Source organism: Podarcis vaucheri (genome assembly GCF_965113315.1).
Source record: "Podarcis vaucheri genome assembly, chromosome: 4".
Lineage (NCBI taxonomy): Eukaryota > Metazoa > Chordata > Lepidosauria > Squamata > Lacertidae > Podarcis > Podarcis vaucheri.
Window position 1 is genome coordinate 63,589,163 of NC_138762.1, and position 24,608 is coordinate 63,613,770.

A 24,608-nucleotide genomic window follows, 5' to 3' on the forward strand; every position below is an offset into this window, starting at 1 on the left:
CCATAGAAAATGTTTTAAAGCAATGTTCTTTTTTTATAAACTGCTTGCCCTCTAATAGTGGAGGTCAGGCAAGCAAGGGAAATGTTTCATAAACTGATAAATCCCTTCACACAAAACTCAGCTTTGTGAATAAGGCGTTAGGAATACTTAAACATCCATCTTCAAAGAAACACTTAAAATGACTGCTAATAAGCTATAAAAGATTTTGCAGACTTTATCCTGTACATATGCTGCCATTTTTGCTTCATAAGCAATGACCTGAATACCTGCAATATAGGGAATGATATCCTGTGCAATTACCATGTCCCTATTGTTGATCAGGTGCTATCCTAAATTGCATCCATTCCCTGAATGTGTATTGACACATGTATGTTTGGAACAGATTCTGAACTTTTTCCAAAATATGCTTGCTTCATACATACTTCACAGAAACATTACAAAGCATTCAATTTCTTTGCTTACAAAATAGTTAAGGATGGAAGATGAATAGATAGAGAACCAATTTTGATCAGGTGTAAGGATTAACTTTATTTTCTAGTGCACTAACTAATGTTAAGTATATTGTTTCCACACTTAGTTGAAAAGATAAAAAAATTCCTTCCAGTAGCACCTTAAAGACCAACTAAGTTAGTTCTTGGTATGAGCTTTCGTGTGCATGCACACTTCTTCAGATACACTGAAACAGAAGTTGCCAGATCCTTCTATATAGTGAGAAGGTGATAAGATTTCTTATCTCATTATACATGACTAAGCCATTTTTCACCTTCTCACCCCTTGCCTTTTCCTGTAAGACCTATTGCAGTCGTTAAGAGTCGTCAACAGGCTCATCTCAGCTATCTGCCAATCTCCCATTCCCACCACCCTTCTGAGTAATACCCCTCCCCACCTTCTCACTATATAGAAGGATCTGGCAACTTCTGTTTCAGTGTATCTGAAGAAGTGTGCATGCACACGAAAGCTCATACCAAGAACTAACTTAGTTGGTCTTTAAGGTGCTACTGGAAGGAATTTTTTTATTTTGACTATGGCAGACCAACACGGCTACCTATCTGTAACTGTTGGTTGAAAAGGATTGTCTTTTCTATTTCAAAAGCTATTCTCAGTTTCCATATTAAAAGGAAGTATCAATTTTGTGTAAAAATAATGTGATGAATAGATGTTTTATGTGTGATACTTTTGGGTTAAAGGTAAAGGTAAAGGTACCCCTGCCCGAACGGGCCAGTCTTGACAGACTCTGGGGTTTGTGCGCCCATCTCACATCTATTGGCCGGGGGCCAGCGCTGTCCGGGGACACTTCCGGGTCACGTGGCCAGCGTGACAACGCTGCTCTGGCGAGCCAGAGCTGCACACGGAACGCCGTTTACCTTCCCGCTGGTAAGCGGTACCTATTTATCTACTTGCCCCCGGGGGTGCTTTCGAACTGCTAGGTGGGCAGGCGCTGGGACCGAGCAGCGGGAGCGCACCCCGCCGCGGGGATTCGAACCGCCGACCTTTCGATCGGCAAGCCCTAGGCGTTGAGGCTTTAGCCCACAGCGCCACCCGCGTCGGGTTACTTTGTAATAAATCAGTGATGCCTGAATTATATAAAAATCTCCTTTAACTCTTCTCTAATGAACCTTTCCTGACTGTCTGTATTGTATTTGTCATGCAAATGAGTGGAGAACTTGATCAGAGTGGTCAGATAATTTTTTTCCAAATAATTATTTCATTGGTTTTCCCTTGTATGTCACCAGTTGAAAAGATACAGAACCAGTGGGATGAAGTCCAGGGGCACCTTCAGAACCGAAGACAGCAATTACATGAAATGTTGAAAGATTCAACACAGTGGTTAGAAGCCAAGCAAGAAGCTGAGCAGGTCCTGGAATGTGCAAAAGCCAGGCTTGAATCATGGAAGGAGATTTCTTACACTGTAGAAGGCCTAAAGAAGCAGAACGCAGAACTCAAGGTACTAAATGAAAAAAGGGGGGAATTAAGAACTGCTCTTTCTTTTTTAATGCTCAGAAACTGCTTCTGAATTCCACATAAGCAATTTAAGTTTGTGTTAATAGTTAAATCATAGACTTTTGTGCTTATTTTAATCTTTTATATGGAGAACTTGAATGATAAATACAACGATTAGTACTACAGATAATAGTAGATAGGGGAAAATGATTATATTAGTGGAAAATAGTTATATTATCATAGATTTTAAAAATTCTAATAATTGACAAAAGATGCCCGTTTTTCTATAAAATTTTCTACTTCTTGGTTATCCTCTTTGGTAAGTAGGTTTTGTGTTCAAAGCAATTTCCAAGACCTTCTGTATTCACTCCTTTAATGTTAGGATCCACTTTTCTTTCCAGAGTTGTGTTACATATTTTAGTAGCTGTTAGTAGGCTAGTAGCAACATGCAAGTCTTTCTCTCTTAGCTTTGTTTTCAGTAAACAAAGAAATGCAGATTTGAGATTTCTTGATACGCAATATCCCAAAATGCCTTGACTTATGTCAAGGATCTTGTTCCAAAAAGTCACTTTGTATGCATCTCCAAAGTAATAACATTTGGTGGTTCCTTGTGCATCTACTCACACAGCTGCACCATGCAACAACACAATGTTGCTTTATTAAACAGGTTATAAACAGGACTAACTCTGAGCCCAAGTTACAGAGAACTGAACTAGTAAAGGACTGAAACACACACAATGTAAATTCTACCTACTGAGTCATAGGAGCAGCAATGGTTGCAGTACCCTTTAACAATTTACACACCATAGATCACACCTAGAATATGTGGCTGTTGTCCACTTTTGATTAATTCAGTCAATATATCATGTTTGATTTGTGAGGGATGAGGTACCATTGATATATGGATTTGAATAAATTTTCTTTCAGTTTAATTCTTATTAATGTTCTCAGAACACATTTGAACAACCAATACCATTCTGCCTATGATGTAGTAAGGTTGCAGTTTGCCAGATCCTTTGCTCATCTTCTTTTATATATAGGTTGTAACTGACTGTATGCAATGTCAGAGGGTAATAGATAATTTTTTCTAATTAGTTTTTTTGAGCTTGTACCAAGAAAAATATTTTCAAAGACTGAACATTGGCATAACTGTCCATGTTTAGTTGTTACATGCTATGTAAGTTCAAAAAACCTGAACATTTGAGATCTTGCTTGACTAAATGCTTTTACTGCCTGCTAATATGAAATTAGGGACGCGGGTGGCGCTGTGGGTAAAACCTCAGCGCCTAGGACTTGCCGATCGCATGGTCGGCGGTTTGAATCCCCGCGGCGGGGTGCGCTCCTGTTGTTCGGTCCCAGTGCCTGCCAACCTAGCAGTTCAAAAGCACCCCCGGGTGCAAGTAGATAAATAGGGACCGCTTACCAGCGGGAAGGTAAACGGCATTCCGTGTGCTGCGCTGGCTCGCCGGAGCAGCTTCGTCACGCTGGCCACGTGACCCGGAAGTGTCTGTGGACAGCGCTGGCTCCTGGCCTATAGAGTGAGATGAGCGCACAACCCTAGAGTCTGGCAAGACTGGCCCGTACGGGCAGGGGTACCTTTACCTTTACCTTTAATATGAAATTACGAATCCATTTCTGAATCATTTACCAAGTTATAACATATTTTGCTGAGCCCAGATTTATGAGTTTCAAGTGGTAAGCAATTGATTCCCTGTAGGTGCATTTGTTTATATGGAGGTCAGCGGTGAAATAGTTGCTGAAAGTTTCTGATGAAAATTATTCCAAATTTTTAGCTCAGGGTTGGTGGTTAAAAAACATTTTAGGTCCTAGGTCTTCTTTGTCTGTTGTGTGATTTATTATCATTATTCCACAACTTCTTTCTCTGAAAGGGACTCTAGGCAGCTTACATTTGCAGTGTTTTGAGGTTTATCAGTTCAAATAAATTAAACTACTATTGTTAGTATTCTCTTAATTGGGAATCATCCGTTTCTAGTTTGTTGAGTTCATTGAGTAGAAATAACATTTTGGGATGAATAATAAATGTTGCTAGTGCTATCTTGCCTAGCTAGGGTAAGGAAAGAAACTTGCATTCCTCCAGACCGTTGCTTTCCATGATATTTATTTTTTGTAGTTGTATTATTTTATTACTTGTAGTTCAGGATATAATCATATTCCAATATATTAGACTGGATTATTTCTCCATTGTAAATATGTTTCTTCCTCACCTGGTTCAGCCGGCCAGTCGAAGCTACACTATGATACCATGATACATATTTTACTGGCCACTTTTTAGGGTGTCCTGTTGTGATTCTGACACGTCACCAGGTTTTGTGACCCTATACCACTCCTCAAATGTGTCATTTGTTAAAAAAAATTAAAATTTGCCACATGAACTTTGGCAATGCCTTCTGAGGGTTGACCATAGGTCAATGCAGCCTTTGGCCTGAAAAAGGTTAGCCATCCCTACCTTACTGAGTGTAGTCTGGTTAAGATCAGTGATATTGTGTGTGTGTGTGTGTGTGTGTGTGTGTGTGTGTGTGCGTGTGTTTGTGTGTGTGTGTGTGTGTAGATACTGAGAGAGAGAGATGAAGAGAGAGAGAGATTTTCTTTTTGAAGAAAATATCATTTTTCATTTGATTGTATGAATGAATGATCAAGTTGGGCAGTGCTGAAGTGCATAACAGCCTTCCAGTTCCATCCCTATATTTGATGCAGTAGGGTTTTGTTGTTGTTGTTGAAGCAGCGTGAGTAGTTTCATTTCACACAGTATTCTTCATCAGTCAGATCTCCTATCACATAAAGACACATAAACTTCCTCGTGATTCTGTTTTTTGAGTATCTTTCACTTTGTCCTGCATGTGTTGTGTGAACTACCACCTTCCCTTACTTCTTTGATATTACTTTACATTCTGTGATGCACTATGATGTTCAATTCCTCTGCCACCTTTGATTGCCTCTATCTTATCCAGGCAGTAGAACTGATTAGTACTATAGGCTGTATCAGTGAAGGCAAATGAAATACTAAAGTGATCTTGACAGGAACAAAGACTGGTTCTTCAGTAGGAGGAGAGCTTAAAAGAGGCAAGTTTCAAAATGGTGCTTAAAAATCCTGGGAATTTTAGTAAAATAGTAAATTCCCCAGTATGTTTCAGTGGAAACCCTCCTTTATGCACTGAAATAGCAAAGTAACAATATAAAATATTCATATTATCACTGGTGTATCACTGGTGTTTTTGAACTGCCAACCTAGCAGTTCAAAAGCACGTGCAAGTAGATAAATAGGTACCGCTCTGGTGGGAGTGTAAATGGTGTTTCCGTGCGCTGCTCTGGTTTCATCATGCTGGCCACATGACCTGGAAAAACTGTCTGTGGACAAAAGCCGGCTCCCTCAGCCAGTAAAGCGAGATGAGCACCGCAACCCCAGAGTCATTTATGACTGGACGTAACTGTCAGGGGTCCTCTACCTTTACCTTTACACACACACACACACACACACACACACACACACATAGGATACATAATTATTATGTATAGTCAGGTAGATCATTTTAAATAAGACCTCTCCCTGCAATACTAAGGCTGCAATTCTATACACGTTTTCTTAAAAATCATAGATCAGATCAGAAGAATTTATTTGCATCAGCCACTAGCCATAGCAATAAAATAAGATAAAATGTACTGAAGATAGAGGTGAAAGCTTAATTATACAAAATACATTTTGGAGGTTTATATCAATAATAAAATAATAGATCCTATTCTATATGCCCCTGCTAAAAAATTTGCTGTTTTTGCTGTCACCTGATTATCTTGATCTGCTAGAAGAATGGACACAGTAGCAATGGCTGAGCAACCTGGCATGGACAGCAGTAGAGGGGTAATACCTCACTCCTCATATCTTTATACAGAGTATAGGCCAGAATCACATGAACCACTAACTCAATCCTGCCATCACCACACGGATATAGCTGTATTTCCAGTGGCATTTTTTGAAATCGATCCGGAAATCGTAGAATTATAGAATTGTAGCATTGGAAGGGACCCCAAAGGTCCAAGCCCCTGCAATGCAGGAATCTCAACTAAAGCATCCATGGCGGTTGCCATTCAACTTCTGCCTAAAAACATCAATGAAGGCGAGTCCACCACCTCCCAAGGGAATCTGTTGCACTGTTGAACAGCTCTTATTCTCAGAAAGTTCATCCTGATGTTTAGTCGGATTCTCCTTTCTTTTAACTTGAAGTTATTGGTTTGAGTCCTTCCCTCCAGAGAAGGAAAAAACAAGCTTGCTCCATCTACCATGTGACAGCCCTTTAGATATTTGAAGATGGCTATCATATCTCCTTTCAGTCTCCTTTTTTCCAGGCTAAACACACCCAGCTCCCTCAACCATTCCTCATAAGGCTTAGTTTCCAGACCCTTGGTCATCTTCAAGGGTTCGCCTCTCTCCATATGAGGCCCTTCTTCATGTGCCTTTCTGCAGTGGCTCCCTATTTGTGGAATGCTCTCCCCAGGGAGGTTTGGCTGGCCTTTCGTTACCTTTATGCACCAGGCGAAAACGTTCCTCTTTAACCAGGCTTTTGGATGATTGACATCTGATGCCCTTTTAAAATGTGTTGTAGAAGGGGGAATTATTGGGTTGTCTTTGTCTTTGTCTTTATTATGTATTTTCTGTTTTTTATATTGTGCTTTTATGTTGTGAACTGCCCTGAGAACTGCGGGTATGGGGCGGCATGCAAATTTTAATAATAATAATAATAATAATAATAATAATAATAATAATAATAATGGGCTGTCCTCCTCTGCACACTTTCCAGCTTGCCAGTATCCTCCTTAAATAAGTCATAAGGAACTCATTGGGTGATACTCAATATCTTATGAGATTGTGGTTTTATGACTTTAATCCACTGGTATGACATTGGTATATCAGCTGGGGATTTAAATGCAATATATAGCAGATTTGACTTTCAAGTTGCAAGATAGCATCTCAGGAGAAGAATAAGAAACTAGTTGTGTGTGTGTTTTTAAAAAATATAGCCCACAGTTGTATGAATTCGTTTTATTCAGCTTGCAGTTTCTGTATGCCTTTTAATTTGAAATGTATAACCCTCCTAAGTGCTAGAAGCTGGTTATTTCTTCTAAGAGGCCAACCTAGAGATGGTTGTGGAGGAAAAGAAACTGGTCAACTTGTATTATGCCTACAAATCCTTTGTAGTAGTACATAGGTTTCTCATAGGTTTCAAATAGGGAAAGAGAAAACTCCAACATCTTACCTGATTCAATGAATCTTGAATTTTGGTCTCTACTCCCAGCCTGCTGCCTCATGACTGTGCCATTTCTTGGTACTAACAGCTCTCGTCAATGTTGAACAGTTGTTTGTTTTTCTTGTTCGCATTCCCCTAAATTCAAAGAAATTATTCTCTAGCTTAGCAACATTATTTTTATTTTCATCCTTCAAAAGAAAAATCTCCCTTTGTCTGCCTTGTGATTCTTATTGTGTCAAACCCTGCATAAAAGCCTCTCAGATGTGATGGCATTAGCAGTTTTGTGCTTGACTGAGCTAGACATATGTGAAATCAAGAGAACTCAAATCTTACTGAACTCAGTTGATTTAGTTTTCTATTATAAGCTGGTATTTGAATGTATAGATCTAATAATAAATCAGGATTTCAAGACAAGTGCTTTCATGTTTTCTGTGTTATGATAAGCAGTTGTTGGCATTCTGTCCCTAATATATTATACAATGCAGAGGGAATTATTTTCAGTGTGCTTGTCACTTTTAATAGAGTTATTATTCCTTACTAGCTGTCTTTTGTGCATATGACGGCATGTAGAAAGAGGCTGCTGAAAGGGATTTTTTAAAGACAATGTTGAAACTAATTTGCCTCCTCTGATATGACTTAATTTGTAAAAGGGATTATGAGGTCCAGCGTTGACATCTGTTTTCAACGCTAGGTTTTAACCCAATGAAATGTCAAGTAAGAGCAGAAAAGTGGCCTTGAGCAGGTGTAAAGTTCCTTTCCTTGACCCACTGAATAAACTAACAGAGAATCCAACATATCAAGGATTGGGCGGTGAGGCTTCCTGACAATTTTAACCCTTATAATTTCTTTTTCTAGATATTAACTAAACTGAGAGCTACTGATTTTTGCATCAGTCATATGATAATATTCATTTATGTTTGAAATTATACATTCTAATTTGTAGTAGGTATCTGATACTTTACATCTAATCTGATTTGGTATTACAGTTGAAAATTGATGACGTTCATATTAAACATGTATTTTGCCAAATTTCAAGTATTCGAAGTGCCTTATGTGCTTTATTGTTGTAATCTTCACAACAACCCTGCAGTATAGGCCAGTATTGCTGTACCATTGCTATACATAGGTTGAAAAAAATAATAGTCATTAGTTCTTTTCTGATATTTGATGCATACCCTCCAACATTTCTCCGATGAAAATAGGGACGTCCCATTACATAATGATAATTTTACTATTTATACCCCACACATCTTTCTGGGTTGTCCCAGTCACTCTTGGCAGCTTCAAACATATATAAAAACATAATAAAACATTAAGCATTAAAAAAACTTCCCTATACAGGATTGCCTTCAGACGGCTCGGGGGTTGGATAACTCCATACCCTCCAACACTTCTCCAGTGAAAATAGGGACATCCTAAGGAAAAGTGGGACATTCCGGGATCAAATAAGAAACTGGGATGGCTTCTTTAAATCAGGGATGTCCCTGGAAAATAGGGACATTGGAGGGTCTGTTGATGTGATTCCTCTTTCATACTGCATCTCTTCTTACATTAAAAAAAAATATTACATGGAAGTAGCAACAAAATATATTTGTGATTGGAAGATACATATTTCAGCATAACACACATTTTCATTTGCATGTCTCTGCCAACGATATGATCATTCACATATTACGGACAAACTGTACACCTTTTCCTGACTACCTTCCCTACATTTGTCCTCCAATAGATAAGGAAATAAAGCCTGTGAAGCTTGTGGGAGAGGTAACTGAAGCAGCTTCTGTTATTACTGTTGTTCTTCTCCTCACAAGAGCCCAGGGCAGTTAACGGCAAAATTACAACATTAAAAACAAAGTAACAAACTGGATTTAGAAGAGGCAGAGGAACCAGAGACCAAATTGCAAACATGCGCTGGATTATGGAGAAAGCTAGAGAGTTCCAGAAAGACATCTACTTCTGCTTCATTGACTATGCAAAAGCCTTTGACTGTGTCGACCACAGCAAACTATGGCAAGTTCTTAAAGAAATGGGAGTGCCTGATCACCTCATCTGTCTCCTGAGAAATCTCTATGTGGGACAAGAAGCTACAGTTAGAACTGGATATAGAACAACTGATTGGTTCAAAATTGAGAAAGGAGTACGGCAAGGCTGTATACTGTCCCCCTGCTTATTTAACTTATATGCAGAATTCATCATGCGAAAGGCTAGGCTGGATGAATCCAAAGCCGGAATTAAGATCGCCGGAAGAAATATCAACAACCTCAGATATGACACAACCTTGATGGCAGAAAGTGAGGAGGAATTAAAGAACCTTTTATTGAGGGTGAAAGAGGAGAGTGCAAAATATGGTCTGAAGCTCAACATCAAAAAAACGAAGATCATGGCCACTGGTCCCATCACCTTCTGGCAAATAGAAGGGGAAGAAATGGAGGCAGTGAGAGATTTTACTTTCTTGGGCTCCATGATCACTGCAGATGGTGACAGCAGTCACGAAATTAAAAGACGCCTGCTCCTTGGGAGAAAGGCGATGGCAAATCTAGACAACATCTTAAAAAGTAGAGACATCACCTTACCAACAAAGGTCCATATAGTTAAAGCCATGGTTTTCCCAGTAGTGATGTATGGAAGTGAGAGCTGGACCATAAAGAAGGCTGATCGCCTAAGAATTGATGCTTTTGAATTGTGGTGCTGGAGGAGACTCTTGAGAGTCCCATGGACAGCAAGAAGATCAAACGTATCCATTCTTAAGGAAATCAACCCTGAGTGTTCACTGGAAGGACAGATCCTGAAGCTGAGGCTCCAATACTTTGGCCACCTCATGAGAAGAGAAAACTCCCTGGAAAAGACCCTGATGCTGGGAAAGATGGAGGACACAAGGAGAAGAGGACGACAGAGGACGAGATGGTTGGACAGTGTTCTCGAAGCTACAAACATGAGTCTGACCAAACTGAGGGCGGCAGTGGAAGACAGGAGTGCATGGCGTGCTCTGGTCCATGGTGTCACGAAGAGTCGGACACGACTAAACGACTAAACAACAAGAACAATATGGTACAAAGTATAGCAGACAAATCAGCATTATATTATACAAATTCAAATGATGTCCCTATTATTATGCTCCAAAGGCCTGTCTGAACAAATATGTATTGAGTTGCTATCTGTATGCAATCAGTAAAACATCAATCTACTAAGGTTATTTGTTTGTTCAGCTTTCAAACCGCCCTTCATGCAATCAGGATTTTCAGGGCAGTTTACAAAATAGTAATTAAACAACCATCAATGAAAGCTATTTAAACAAGAAAAAAACAAAACAAAAACTACGGGAATTTAAAAATCAATATGCAATATAAAAACAGCAGCAGTTAATAAGTGCATTAAGACCTTGAGCAATCAATTTACAAGTAATTACAAGCTATTAAAACAACAGCATTAAGTATCATTAAAATAGCAGCAGATATAACCATTATTAAAACGTAGTGCCATAAAATTACCCAAAAGTAGGCTAAAATGGGAAGGTTTGGAACTTTTCTAAAAACCACCACAGAGAAGGACCTGTTCTTGGTATTCAGCTAAAGACTTGCTGGTAGGCCAGAGAAACAAGGCATACAATACAGGGCTTAGCAACAAGTAGAGATTCTTTTCTATTTATTAAATGAAGAAATATGTTGACAGAACTTTGGCTTTGAGACATCCTGTATTGCTCTTGAATATGATTTTGGTATTGCATACATTATGTAAAAACTGTATTTAAAGAAACGGACACTTGGTGGAATATAAATGTCTTATTTTTATATTTGGCCTTTGGAAAGTTCTATAGAATTGCAATCACAGTTCTGTGAGCTGGGAATCTCAGTTAAAGCATACATGATGGCCATCCAACCTCTGCCTGCACTCACTGCCAAACAATGAATTTTCTTCTTAGTTTATCTCTCTCATTTCTATTGCTGTTCTCCTCCCTGTACTATACCAGTATCTTCTAGCCACAGTTGTTTACCACTGACCCTGTCACTACTTGACAGCACCACCTCTGCTACCAAAGTAAGAAAATGACCACCAGGCAGGCATTTCCCTGCATGTATGACTAAATCACAAAGTTTGGGCCTTTGAACAGATTTCTGAAGAGCTGCTCTAGCCAACATTTTCTGTGCCCAGCCTGTGCATAGACAGGAATGCCAGCCATGTTTTTTTCCTCTGCAGTCTTAGGAGATGGTAGCACAGTTGTGGTGGGAGGAAGATGTGAGGGACTTTTGGGGCTGCAAACATTTTATAATTAAAGAAAATTTCAGTATATATGATCAGAATGATGTACACATTTCCCTAATTCCTTAAACTATTTAACAGTCAGCAAAGTTATGAAACGAGAGAGATAAACTAAAATATGTCACAATGAAATTAAAGTAATGGAACACTTTTTGAAAGAAAAAAGGGAGCGAGAGAGGGAGAATGAAACCATGATTAATTAAGAGATAAATGGGGCCTGAAAGTAAAAAGAGAATGAGGAAAAAGAAGAGAAGAGGTATGTCATTAGTTTAATTATAAAAATTCATTATATGAAGTCATGTAAGACAGAAAATAATGGGACTCTAATAGGCTGACTGATAAAACACTCATTGCATCACTTTGGTCTCCATCTCTGTGAAAAGAAATGGAAGTGATGACTGAGGACTGCACCTCTTCAAAGTTACTGAAAAGATTAATTGTTTTCTGAGAGAGAGAACAAGAGAGAGACCTACATTCTGTGTTGTTGTTTTTTTTAAAAAAAATTCTAACTGATACTGGTGTTTAGTAATGTCAGGATTTTAATAGATATAAGTATTGAAGTTAATGGTGAGAAGCAACACTTTTTAAATAGTCCTGTAATGCGTTTGTCAGACAGCCTATTAAATAGTATTCTTCAGACAGGATTACAAGGTCATTAAAATTCAAGCAGCACTGGGAAAAGTACACATTTCCTGAGTGAAACTTTATAGGCCATTACTTCATTGTGTTTTACCAATAAAACAAATAGCATGTGTTGATCCTGTTGCATTAGCTCGCTTCTTTTAAACAAAGATGTTGGTTGAAAAATAAAACATGTAGAAAGCCATATGAGTGAATGACAAGTACTGTGTCATTCTGTTAGGAGGACTGTGGACACTTTACATTTCTTTCGGTATCCATTTTTGGATACTGGCAGTGATCAAACTTCCAAGGATTGGCATGGCCATAAGTCAGACTGAATCAGACTCCATTCATTCATTCATTCATTCATTCATTCTGCCCTTTACCCTAAGGTGGCATGCACATTTCAACATCAGGCAGCCTAATAAAATACAAGCAATTGACACAAAATTAAATAACTAAGCATCTAAAACCAGTATGAACAATCACTGCCACAATGATATTTTTTAAAAAATCTGTGATTCATTATGAGCATAATGATTGTAAGAACCATGAACCTTGGTAAGTTGGATGTGGTCAAAAATGAGATGGCAAGAATAAATATTGACATCCTGGGCATCAGTGAACTAAAATGGACGGGAATGGGCAAATTCAGTTTGGATGACCATCATATCTACTACTGTGGACAAGAATCCCATAAAAGAAATGGAGTGGCCCTCATAGTCAACAAAAGAGTGGCGAAAGCTGTACTGGGATGCAATCTCAAAAATGATAGAATGATCTCGATACGATAGGCCTTTTAACATTACAGTAATCCAAATTTATGCACCAACTACTGGTGCTGAAGAAACTGAAATTGACCAATTCTATGAAGACTTACAACACCTTCTAGAAATGACACCAAAGAAGGATGTTATTCTCATTATAGGGGATTGGAATGCTAGGGTGGGGAATCGAGATAAAAGGAACAACTGGCAAGTTTGGCCTTGGAGTTCAAAACAAAGCAGGGCAAAGACTAATAGAGTTCTGCCAAGAGAACAAGCTGGTCATCACAAACACTCTTTCCCAACAACACAAGAATGAATGGGCAACATGAAGAGCAGCATTTTAAAGCAGTTCCTACTATGCTTAAGTTAAATATTGGTGTGGAGAAACATAATTTGAGTATTGGGGACACAGAAGCAGCCTGCCAGAGCACTCAAGATTGCAGTGGTTCTTTCATACTATCAGGACAGTCACTGCTGCTCATGTATACAAAAAACATGGTGTGAACCACCCATCAATTATGCATCTTTTCTATTATACAGATATTCCTCAACCCTTGCTTGTTTGTAAGGGGAGCTTCATGGGCTGTAATGAAAATACATTTTAAGTTGGAGAAGGTTGCTGACCCACATTGCTCTAATGTTTATCTGTACCTTTGGAACTTTTTTTCCAGAAATACACTACAAAAACATTGCAGTAATTATATTCAGGCTGTTCATTTATCTACCTGATGTTCAGTCTGCTTTGTGTCACAGATAAATATTCAAAGAATTGCTTCATTCTCATTAATTAATTCAATGCTGTTAGTCAAGTCAAAAGCAGTTATTTAGTGCAAAGATAAGTAAGAGAAAAGAAAACTGATTTTCACAAAGGGGAGCAAACACATATTATTCAAAGAATTTTGGTACAATAATTATAGTATTACTTTTTCTATTATGGCTTTTACTTTGCACAACTACAGTATTTACTCAAGACTTTTAACACATTGGAACTGAGGACAAATGTTTCCTAATGTTCTCCAACAGACCAGGACAGTGAGGTTTCATAGCAATACTATTTAAACCTACATAACAATAAACTGCTGGTCATGGCTGTCAAGTGATATATATTCATAACATAATTTTATTTAAGTTTAAATGCCCCCCTTCCATGATTTTGTGTGAATGTGGCATAAACGTTGTCAAAGCATTCAAATTCAAAACAGTTTTGGGGTCGTTTTTCTTAAAAGCTTTCTTTATGCTCTTGGGAGAAAGTAGCAAAGAACTGATATTCCAATAATTATTATTTTTATCAGTACTATATTATCCCTGTATATGCATGTTCAGTACTATTCCAGTAGGTGGCACTCATTACATAACCTTATGGATAAAACAATAAATGAAATTTTGAAATATATTTATTAATTTTTGTACTCATCATTTGTCCTATTTCCCTATATGCCCTATATGGATCACTAGCACATGTATAAATATAGAATGCTAAATATTTAAATCACCCATTTATTTTTAGGAGAGAAAAAACCATATAGCAGACAATATATATACTGTTATGTATATATTTACACCACAGACTTAATACCAAACTTCATCTTATATAGTCATATACTGCCACACTTGGGTGAGAAAACAGGCTGAGCAAGAGAAATTGTGACTGGAGAAACAACTGGCGGGGAATGAGTAAATCTGCCTCTTTCTTTCTTTCTTCCTTCCTTCCTTTCTCACCCCATCCTCAGCTCAAGATTGCTGTGAGTGCTTTTCCCCAGGGGGAAAAATGGGGGGGAAACCATTTCAGAACTACATGTAATGTGTAGCTTGGTTCTCAAACTGGTTGAAAGGCCATTTGTGTTCCTCAGGAAACCAGAGAACTGTAGTTCTGTGACAAGAATGTGGGTTTCATTTTGTAACATAAAATTGTTGGCACCACCAGACTGCAGTTTCCAGAATTATTCTGGGGAAACCATGAATGACAATTAAAATACAGCCTTGCATTTTCTTGAACAGTTCTGTTACACTTTTGTTACTAGATTTATAATCTTCCATCTCATAACAAAACAATTCTAGATACCCTAAGGCCAGATTTTACCTAAAGAGTTTTAAAGTTACAATTGAATGAATGGATCTCCCCCAATCCTAAGGACTTCTTATTCATAGATATAAATATAGATATAGAAATACGGTAGATAGAGATATAGGACCTATTCACATTATCCTGACACAACCCCTACACTAATACAAGACAATAGAATGAAAGAACAACACCCCAATCTCTCTCCCTCCCCGTCTCTCCCCCCTCTCTTCCTCCTCAGTTGTACTTCTCTCTGCTTATTTGTCTGTTTCATAACACACAAAAAATCTTAATTAAAACTATTTTTTTAAAAAAAAACCACACTGCATGGAACAGCATGTTTTGTTGAAGTGAAATAGGGATATTATTTACCCAGAAACTTCATGTGTCTAACTAGCAAATATGTTTTATGTATTACCTGAACTTGAAAAGGTTCTAAATGTTCCTCAACAATGTGTAATATGTTTTATATGCATTTCTGCTCTTCTTCCAGCAATTTGCAAAGGAGCTACGGCAGTGGCATATAAATGTGGATGTGGCAAATGATTTGGCACTTAAACTTCTCCGTGATTATTCAACTGATGACACCAGAAAAGTAGAACTGATGACTAATAACATTAATGATGCTTGGGCCACCATTAATAACAGGTAGGACACAACTTCTAGTATCATTCTTGTAAAACAAAACTAAGTAGTTGGATATTTTTCTTAAAAAACTATTAATATTAAAGTATTAAGAAATACTTAACAGGTAAGGAGGAAACAGTTCTCAATTTATTGCTGTTATTTTCAACTGTTTCCAGTTATGTGACTTGGGAGGGTCTCTTTCAGGGGGTAGATTGTCAAGAAGGTGTTTTTATCAGCTGTTTTGCTTATTGTTGTTGTTTAAGTATATGATTAATCATTTTCTGTGAGTTTTTGAGTTCCTGTGTGTGTTTGAGTTTTTGCCTAATCTTTTATATTGTTGTATCTATTTGTAACTCAAACCTGTCTGCCAGATTTCCTGCTTTCTATCATTATGCTTGCTAGAAAGCCCCATCTAGAGCAATTATATTATTTGTGCTACACTGTTCAGTTATTATCAGTGCTATATACTAAGTATGGAAATGACACTCTTGTTCTGTTGAAGTGTGGTTCATGTAAGGTTAGAAGATGAAGCTCTATCAGGTCCCCATATGAAAAAATCTATAAGTAATAATTCTTCCTAGATTAGGTTCTTGATTAAAGCTTTCTTTGTTCTTTTTTGTAGTCTCTCATCATTTATTTCGATACCTGTTCAATTCTGAAAGCTATTTTAGAGCCTTCCTCTAAACTATGAATCACCCATTATAAAATCTATATGAAAATTCATAGAATAAAATTAGTTTTATTAATGCAATAAAATTCAGATTCATTGTTTCATATTGTTGTACACTCAATGAGATGCATAAAAAATTAAGTTTGGTTCACTTAGATTGGTTTAGTATCTAACATTAGACTTTATATCTAACATTAGGCTTTATAGCTTATAATCAAATCCAAAAATGAATGTGGTTTTAAATTGTGTTTAATTACAGTTTATGAATAAGGTCAGAAGAGTGCACAGTGTAAAATGTAAAATATAATCAGAGAGTTTCTTGGCATAGGGAGGATTATTTAAATCAGCTGTTATTACCAAAAGTGTTCCTTTCTTTTCTGTACTAAAATTACGGATAATCATTAGGCTAAACCTTGTGTCTTATATGTCTGGGTTAAACTGTTGTACACTTTGAGGAACTTGAGCACAAAAGTAAAAATAAATGAAGGATAGAATTTGCCATCTTCCTTAGAAGTAAAAAACATATGTCTTTTCCTGGCTTTATTTCCAGTTATTATCTTTCTGGACCCAAGTATGTCCCTTCCCTAGGCCATCTCTGTTTGGAAAAGTTGGAGGATTGACTGGCATCCTTCAGCATCTCTATTTCCCTTTAAGTTCTGTATGTTTCTGACTGTTTGATTCGTACTTATAGCCAGATATGGCAGTAAGGCAGGGTTAATTATAAATAAATGGCACATGATCTTTAGATAGTGTTCCTTCTTCCAAAGTACCAGTGTAAGTTCACTTAGGAATTCTGGAAACCAGTAGCTAAAGAACTCTGGAAATTGTAATCCTTGAGAAAGCAAATCACATTAGGTGACACACTTCCCTCCATTTGCTGCCTCCCCCCCCCCCCCGCAACACTGCTTCTGATTAGCAAATGTCTGAAGATTTTACAAGATAGGTATACTAATGGGCAGGATTCAACTAAGTTGTTATCTGTGCAGAATGAGGTTCACTTATGCAATGTGACTTTTCCTTTTTCTCCTTCCCCAGAACAGATTTGAGATGAGTGGGGGCATGCATGGGGAGGAGCCTTATAGTAGTCCTGTACGGTAGTATTTTTACCCCACACACATTGCTTCTTTCTTTTGAGCTACAAACACGACTAGAGGGGATGAGTGCTTGGTATGTAATGTCTCCCTCTCCAAATATTGAAACATTCCAACAACATTTGTAACATTGCTTATTATAAATATAGCTTATGATGCTCAGATAGGTTATTAGATCACGTTGAACAATAAGAGGATTATTCTACCCTATACTACTTTCCAATGAATTTGCTAAACCAAATACAAGATTTAATTTTTCAGATGGTTACCTTATATGTACTGTATAGTGTATTCCAGCTTTTGAAATAGCTTTAGTTCATCAGTTGGTTCAGGTTATGTGAAAAATAGCATTGGGTCATAATTGAAATTATTGTCCACATGTCCGGCATTAGTGAGCATGTCATTTCCTAAAACTGAGACTAGCTACTTATTACTGATCAATCTGCATTTAGATGTACCAGCTGCTCCTTCTGCTGCAAAGAAGGTAGGAAATGTGCATAGGAGAAATAAGCAAGTGGGAAAAGGGAAACTTAATCCTACCTTTGGATACCACTTTCCCCCTGCTGTTTTCTGCCCTTGCTGGGGCCCCAGACTTGTGTTTTTCACCAGAAACATGGCCAGAAGCCTCCATTTGGGCCATAAGAGCTATTGGCTAGTTGTAGAGGAATAGCAATGGGTAAGGGAAGGGTTAAACACACACCCTCTGCTTTCCCCCTGTAATGCAGCCCCTTCTAATGCAGCTTTGCAGCTGAGAGTTTAGAAATGTGAGCTGGACATGAATGTGTCATTCCATCTTCAACTTCAGTTGTTATATTTACTAGTTAGTGGTAGCAGTGAACAGTTCCATGGACAATTCTTTCAGCTATTTCATGAGGTCATTCTAAGCTTCATCAGCTGCTACAGTGATTTCATAGGAATGTTGTCTTTCAGCTTGAATTGTACTCAGCAGCCATTTCTTATTGCTTCTATATACTACAACAAGGGCAAGCTGTCCCTTTTTGAAGTGATCTGAATATAGTTTTTAAACAAACAAACAAATAAATAAATCCTCAACTACTCTTCATCATTCCAGAAATTTAAATTTCTTCACTTGATATACGTATGCCAACTGAAGCCTGCTGATTTAACTGATTGAAATCCTGGCTGCCCTTTCGCAGCTTTCAATGTACATCTCATGGTGTGAATAAAGCATTTACGCCAGAAAATTTGTGGTTGGATAGATGTGGTACAGAAGTCACAAGCTTGATATTGGTTTTGTTGGAAGTGTACTAATCTGTAGATACAAACTGTGTAGAGTTGTTACTTGTAAAGCACATCTGGTTACTCAGAAAGACCTTGAAGAACTTGCATGGTGATTCCAGAAGTTGAGAATCACCTGCAGAGCATCACTAATAATTTGGAAATGAGAATTCAACCTGAGTTTCATGGAAACAGATTTGGCTTGGATGTAGAGGGAATCTCCCCACTTATATCCACATGTAGACTCCAGCTGCCCAGCCCCAACCAATATCAGGGCAGCCATCTTCAAAGGCAGACCTATATAGAACTTGCTGCAATGCTCTAGTCTGGATGTCCCTTACACATTCCAGTGAAACAAGTTCTGTTTTCTCCAGATAGGAGTGTGACTGATGAACCAGCAGAAGTTGGAAAAAAGTACTTCTGAGCACTGCCACAACTGGGGCTACTCATTTAGCTTTGAGAGCATGAGCATTTCCAAGTTGCAAATGTAGTCTTTCAGGGGAACACAACTCCATTCAGGGTCGTTTGTAGTCTCCATCTTTCCCTGCCAACTGCACCTCTGTCTTGTTTGGATTAAGTCTAGCTTATTCTCCCTTATCTAGCCACAAGCTGTCTCAAGGCACCAATTAAGATCTCACATTGGTCCCAAAGTCCGGAGGAGCTTTGTTGGACTGGTTATAGATAGGGAAAAGACCTGTAGGCAGCAAAAAATGGGGTTGGTTATAGATGCTATATACAGTGAGAAATAGGAATGTAGGGTGGAGGAGAAGGAAACGTGAATTGCATATGAGGGGAATTCTGCCACTTGTGACTTTTGCTGTCACTTCAACATTGTGTTTTCTCAAATCTAGGGGAGTAATGGGACCATGAAGCAGTAAAATATGTGGGGAATGCAAGCTGCATTCCCACCCCCCTTATTTATTAGAAATCATTAGCAAATTCCTCAGTGTCTTACTTCCAGTATGTTTTATATTAATTTACGCCAAGCTTGCAGCCATAATGTGTCAGTAAGGTGTGCCACGCTTGACAAACCATCAGTTGAACAAACAAGGAGCCACCCAAAAACAGAAAATATTATACTTTGCCTGCAGCTGATAGTTCAGCCAAAAGTGTTTCAGTCAGACTGAGAACATCTGCCAGCTTGTATTTTGTTTAGCTTAGCTAGATCTGCAATTGATTGTTATGTATTTACCCCTTGCCCCACCATTTTGTTTTATAATACTGAACCATAATGAAAACGACATTCTAACTCCTGTAATTGCCAAGTTTGTTAGTGTTTGATGGGTGCTTCCCTTTTTGCTCATTTTTGTAGTAGCTAGAAAGATGCACTAGAGGCCCATACTCTAATTACTTGGGCAAAAGCCAGGATTACTTGTAAACATGTGTCTTCATCTTCTTTTTTGAAGCATTTACTATCACCAAAATAACTGTATTTTGTGTTAAACACAGGTAGCAGGGGACTATGTGGTCTGTGCTGCTTGAATTAGTAACAGCATATCAACCAGCTGGACTAAGAGGTGGGAAAAGACTAGAAGGAAGGGAACAACAGGCAGCATATCCTGGATGTAAAATTATTACTGCAGGATTGCGTAGTTTTCTACTCCCTTGGCCTCTTTCTAATTTTAAGCACTAATTCTTTCTACTGCTACATTCTTGTTTAAGAATTAGTATGATACAGAAAGCAAAAGCATGTGTATCTTAAGCCAGGCTTTTCAATATATACTTAAAGGCTACTGGCCCCTACAACATTTTATTGTATCTTACAGCTGTTAGCTTTTAAAACAAGTACAGTAATACATGTGGAGGCTTGTGAAAAGTCATCAGAATATTCGTTATAAATGCAGGCTGATTGCTTCTTTGCACCCATTCCCATAGATTGTACATGGGCCATTGTGTTCCTAGGTACTTTCTGCTGATAGTTAACAACAGAATCCTAATAAAATTTTGAGCATTTCATTGCAACTCATTTCATTGCAACTCAACAGCTCAGCCAGTGACTAGGTCTAGGACATTTCAATATTCTGAAGCCAGGGTAAGGTCTAAAAGTTCTGTCATATTAATCTAATTCATATATCTACCACTATGGCAAGTGCCCCATTATGGAATTCACACAGAAAATATACACTCATAATAGAACATATAGGTGCTAATGTAGACTGCCTTGCTTCGAGAAAATGTGCTGTTGTAATTAGTAAATCTTGCTCATCAAGTTACATTTGCTTATACTGAATTGCATTTGCCATTCTACTTCCCATTCCCCATATCTCATAATAATGTGCAGAAGAAAAATAAATAAGAATAATGAAATTGAATTTTATTCTTCATATTACATGTAAGCCCCACTTGAGTAAACATATAAAGGATTGAGCTATAATGCATGCCTAAAGGAATTGTGAGCAGCCTAGTGCCTCACCAAAGACTCCTTGAGTTCAGCTTAGCAGTGATGAGATAACAGGAAAGGTTGATCAGTAACTGGTTAAGGAACAGGAAACAAAGGATAGGAATAAATAAACCATATCTCCAATCTGCAATAGCAGATTGTGAATAGCACGGATAGTATTGTACGAATCTTTTCGATATATTACTTTGGCCTCACTGCACACACTGGGTTTTCCACAACTATACCAATATGTCTTCTCACTCAAGATAAGGTGGTTATTTCCCCTCATGAGTGTATTTATCCCACCTGCCACCAATTTTGTGGTGTTTGTACAGAGCCCCCGGTCGTTTCACGGACTATTGACCTGTACACCACTGCTTTATTCTTCCACTGCCACCAACCAGATTTCTTCTGGTGAAATACTGAGTCTCAGTCAGGTTGTAAAGTCAACAACAAAGATTAAAGTTTATTGAAGATCAAACAAGTTTTAAATATATTCAGAACGGTTCCTCAAATGCGTGCCCTTAACTAGATGTGGCTCTATCTGACAGTCACACTCTTCTCTCTCAGTTCTATCCCTGTCTCTCACTCTAGCTGTCACAACTGCTATGTTCGTCTTTTACTGGCTGTCTAACTCTGACTCCTCTATCTCCCAATGGTAAAACCCCTGGGCTGAGCCTCAAAACCAGGTAGGTTCCGCCTCTGAGCTTTCTCATTGGTCAATCTACATTAACCACTTCCACCCCCCTGTACAAACAAAATCTCAAGGAATGGGCAAACGCCACATCGACCAACAGGAAGGAAATGCTTTGAGTGAGGGCACTACATAAGAGGAGTGCTGCTGGATTAGACCAAAGGCCCATCTAGTCCACCATCCTGCTTGCGCAGTGTGCAGCCAGATGCCTATAGGAAGACTGCAAGCAGCACAGCAGTACAGCTGCATTTTTCCCACTTGTGATTTCCAGCAACTCGCATTCAGAGGCATATTGCTTCTGGGAATTGTCAATTTTCACTGCCTGTGATAGCTGAAATATCATTTGTCCTCATTTTGAAGCGACCTCACTAATGTCATTTTTGTCTGAAATATTACCTTGAGCTGCAAACATATACACCCTTTGCTGGGAGTATGTCTCATTGAGCTAAGTGGGGCATACTTCTGAGTAGACTCGTATGAGTTTGCACTGTAGGTGTTCCTAATTGTAAAAAGATTATAACTAGTTGTTTTCTTTTTGAAGGCTCTATTATCAGGTGACATTTGGGATAATATGAGGTGATATCTGTCTTTTTATCACAAAAACGTCTCATATAAGACTGTCTCAAACTGAAGGAAAAGGGTGCAGTGGTCTATGCACACTTGCAAGTCTCAATAAAGAGTCCTACTCTTCCTTTTTAGAAATAAGAATGAAGCCCCCTACCCCTAAAATGAGATTCAGCACAGTACATTTTTTTACTTCCAGCTTCCTTAAATTAAACCACCTTCCTTTCTCATCACTCAAGCACCAGAAGAAGCAAAGGATTTCACAGGATCCAGGTCTCAGCTCAGTACTGTATTCAGATATGAATGTTCCCTGGATCTGACACAACTAAATGCTTATTGTTGTCTTGACTTTCTGATAAATTTGTTGGTTTGAGGTATATCTGTTTGCTTTTCATTTTCTGACTTACCTTTTATTTTTATTTTACTGTGTACTTAGCTGAAACACAATTCTGGATTGCTGCTTGTCTTTGCCAAGGTTTAAACTGATCTGTTAGATTTTCACGGGAGAAACAACACAGTGAATAACTCAGATTTCCCTTAGCAATACTACCATATTGCATGTAAAATTTTATAGCATATGGACTGATTAGCATTCAGAAACTGGTGGTGGACATCTAGAATATAAAATACTTGCTGCAGTGGAACACATTCAAACATAATAATAATAGCAGTCCGTGGAATGAAGGATACAGAGAAGGAAACTTCTATACAGTATTATAAAGCATTCAAGTGACACTGCTCGACTTTAGAGCAAGCAACTTGTAAAAGATTTTTAAATGGCACTCTGTGGCATCCACATAAAGAGGTCCAAGAACAATTATTTGGGTTGATCTTAATCTTATAAAAGGATAGAAGGTCAGAAGTTTAGCTGAAGTCAATTTGTTGTTGTTGTTTTCTACCCTTTAAAAACAAGGCCCCAGAGTTGCAGATTTCAAAGGATGCTACAACAAAGTCATGCTTTCAGTTGCACACATAACTTGTGTAAAGGTAGGGGAGATCATTTAGCCAGGCAAGCAGAAATGCACTGACAGAAGTCTCTTAGCACTACACTGAATTGCATCCTAAATGATTTTAGTCTTCCTGTCATTCTTTGCATGCAGCAGAACTACTTTGCTTACTCTTTTTAAAATGTAAATCTCTGGCTGTTTACCATGGTACTCTGTGCAACACTGAATTCCAGCTCACTTTTAGCACTCCATGCCTCCCTCCTACATTCTCTTGCTTGACAGTGATCATACTTTTACAGTGGTACCTCGGATTACAGACTCTTCAGGTTACTGTTGGAGGCAAAGAACAAGATGGTGCCACTTCCCTTGCTACATAGTGAAGCATATCAAACTGGCAACTGAATCTTATTTAAACACTGGCAACATGAAGTATCCTTCATTGTACCTGACGGTAGCAAGCTAGCTTAGGCAGGGTTGCTCAGATCGCATGGTGGACGTACCGGTATATTTATTATCTAGCACCTCACTGCACTTTGCTCTCCACTTGGCACCTGCCTTCTCAAACAGATGCTGCAATGAAGCAGTTCTCTCACCAGCACTCATCATGTGAGCAGAGCAACAGAATATCTACTAGACTGAAATCCCTGAATTGGCTATCTGTTTGCTCAGTCAGGGGCCTTTTACAAGTATGTTTTCTGCAACACATTGGGAGAAAGTCCATAGACAAGCTGGTCAGCCAACATGGAGTATTGTCCACATTGGCTCAGGGAAATAGAAATGGCTGATTGTGTGTGGAACACCTGAACAAGAAAAAATCAATCAGTTTGCAACCTTCACTTCCACATTTTTACCTTCCTTGGTATGCACGTTGCTGATAATTCATACACAGTTGAATTAAATAAATTTCAACTGTCATTTGCATTCAGATGTGCTGTTCTTAGTCCAAACGCCCTCTCAGAGCTATTAGTGTCCTCAGAATCTGTCACATTTGGCTACATTTCTAGTTGAAATCCTATTAAATCCTGGGAGCCTGCAGGTCATAAAGCCAATCCCCTGCCAAAAGCAGGAGTTTATCCAAAGCTATTCTTGTAAAGGGTAATAAACCCTCATCTACACATACTTGGATATATGATTGGAAGTTACTTAAATGATCCAAAAGTCATTCCTTCTTAAAGGTCTGAATCCAAATGAAAGCAACAACATGCTTATGTACTCTATTCCTAAAGATCTGCAGTGATAAATGTTTTATCACACATTTAGGAAGTTAGTTACAGTACTGAAGCCTAACAAAGAGTTATCCTTAACTTTGAGCGTAAATCATTACAGTTGCAATCTGAAACATTATTTATTGTCTCTCTTCCCCATGGTAGGCAAGAAGAACAACCAGCCTTTATCCACTATAATAATACTTTCCTGTGATAGACAAGAGGAATTTAAAGTCTCACTACTTCCTCCTGGCGATTCTAAGCTAAACTAATTATATTCCATCA

General features: G+C 38.3%; 1 protein-coding gene across 11 annotated transcripts in view; it reads left to right on the forward strand.

Moving 5' to 3' along the window:
* The window catches only part of DMD (dystrophin), a 1,048,023-nt gene that overhangs the window by 778,185 nt on the left and 245,230 nt on the right, over positions 1-24,608 (forward strand). For all 11 annotated transcript variants that reach the window (XM_082219922.1, XM_082219929.1, XM_082219924.1 and 8 more), the window contains 2 exons: positions 1,734-1,945; positions 15,400-15,554. In XM_082219922.1, coding sequence (XP_082076048.1) covers positions 1,734-1,945; positions 15,400-15,554 — 367 coding nt within the window. The remainder of the gene's footprint in view (positions 1-1,733; positions 1,946-15,399; positions 15,555-24,608) is intronic.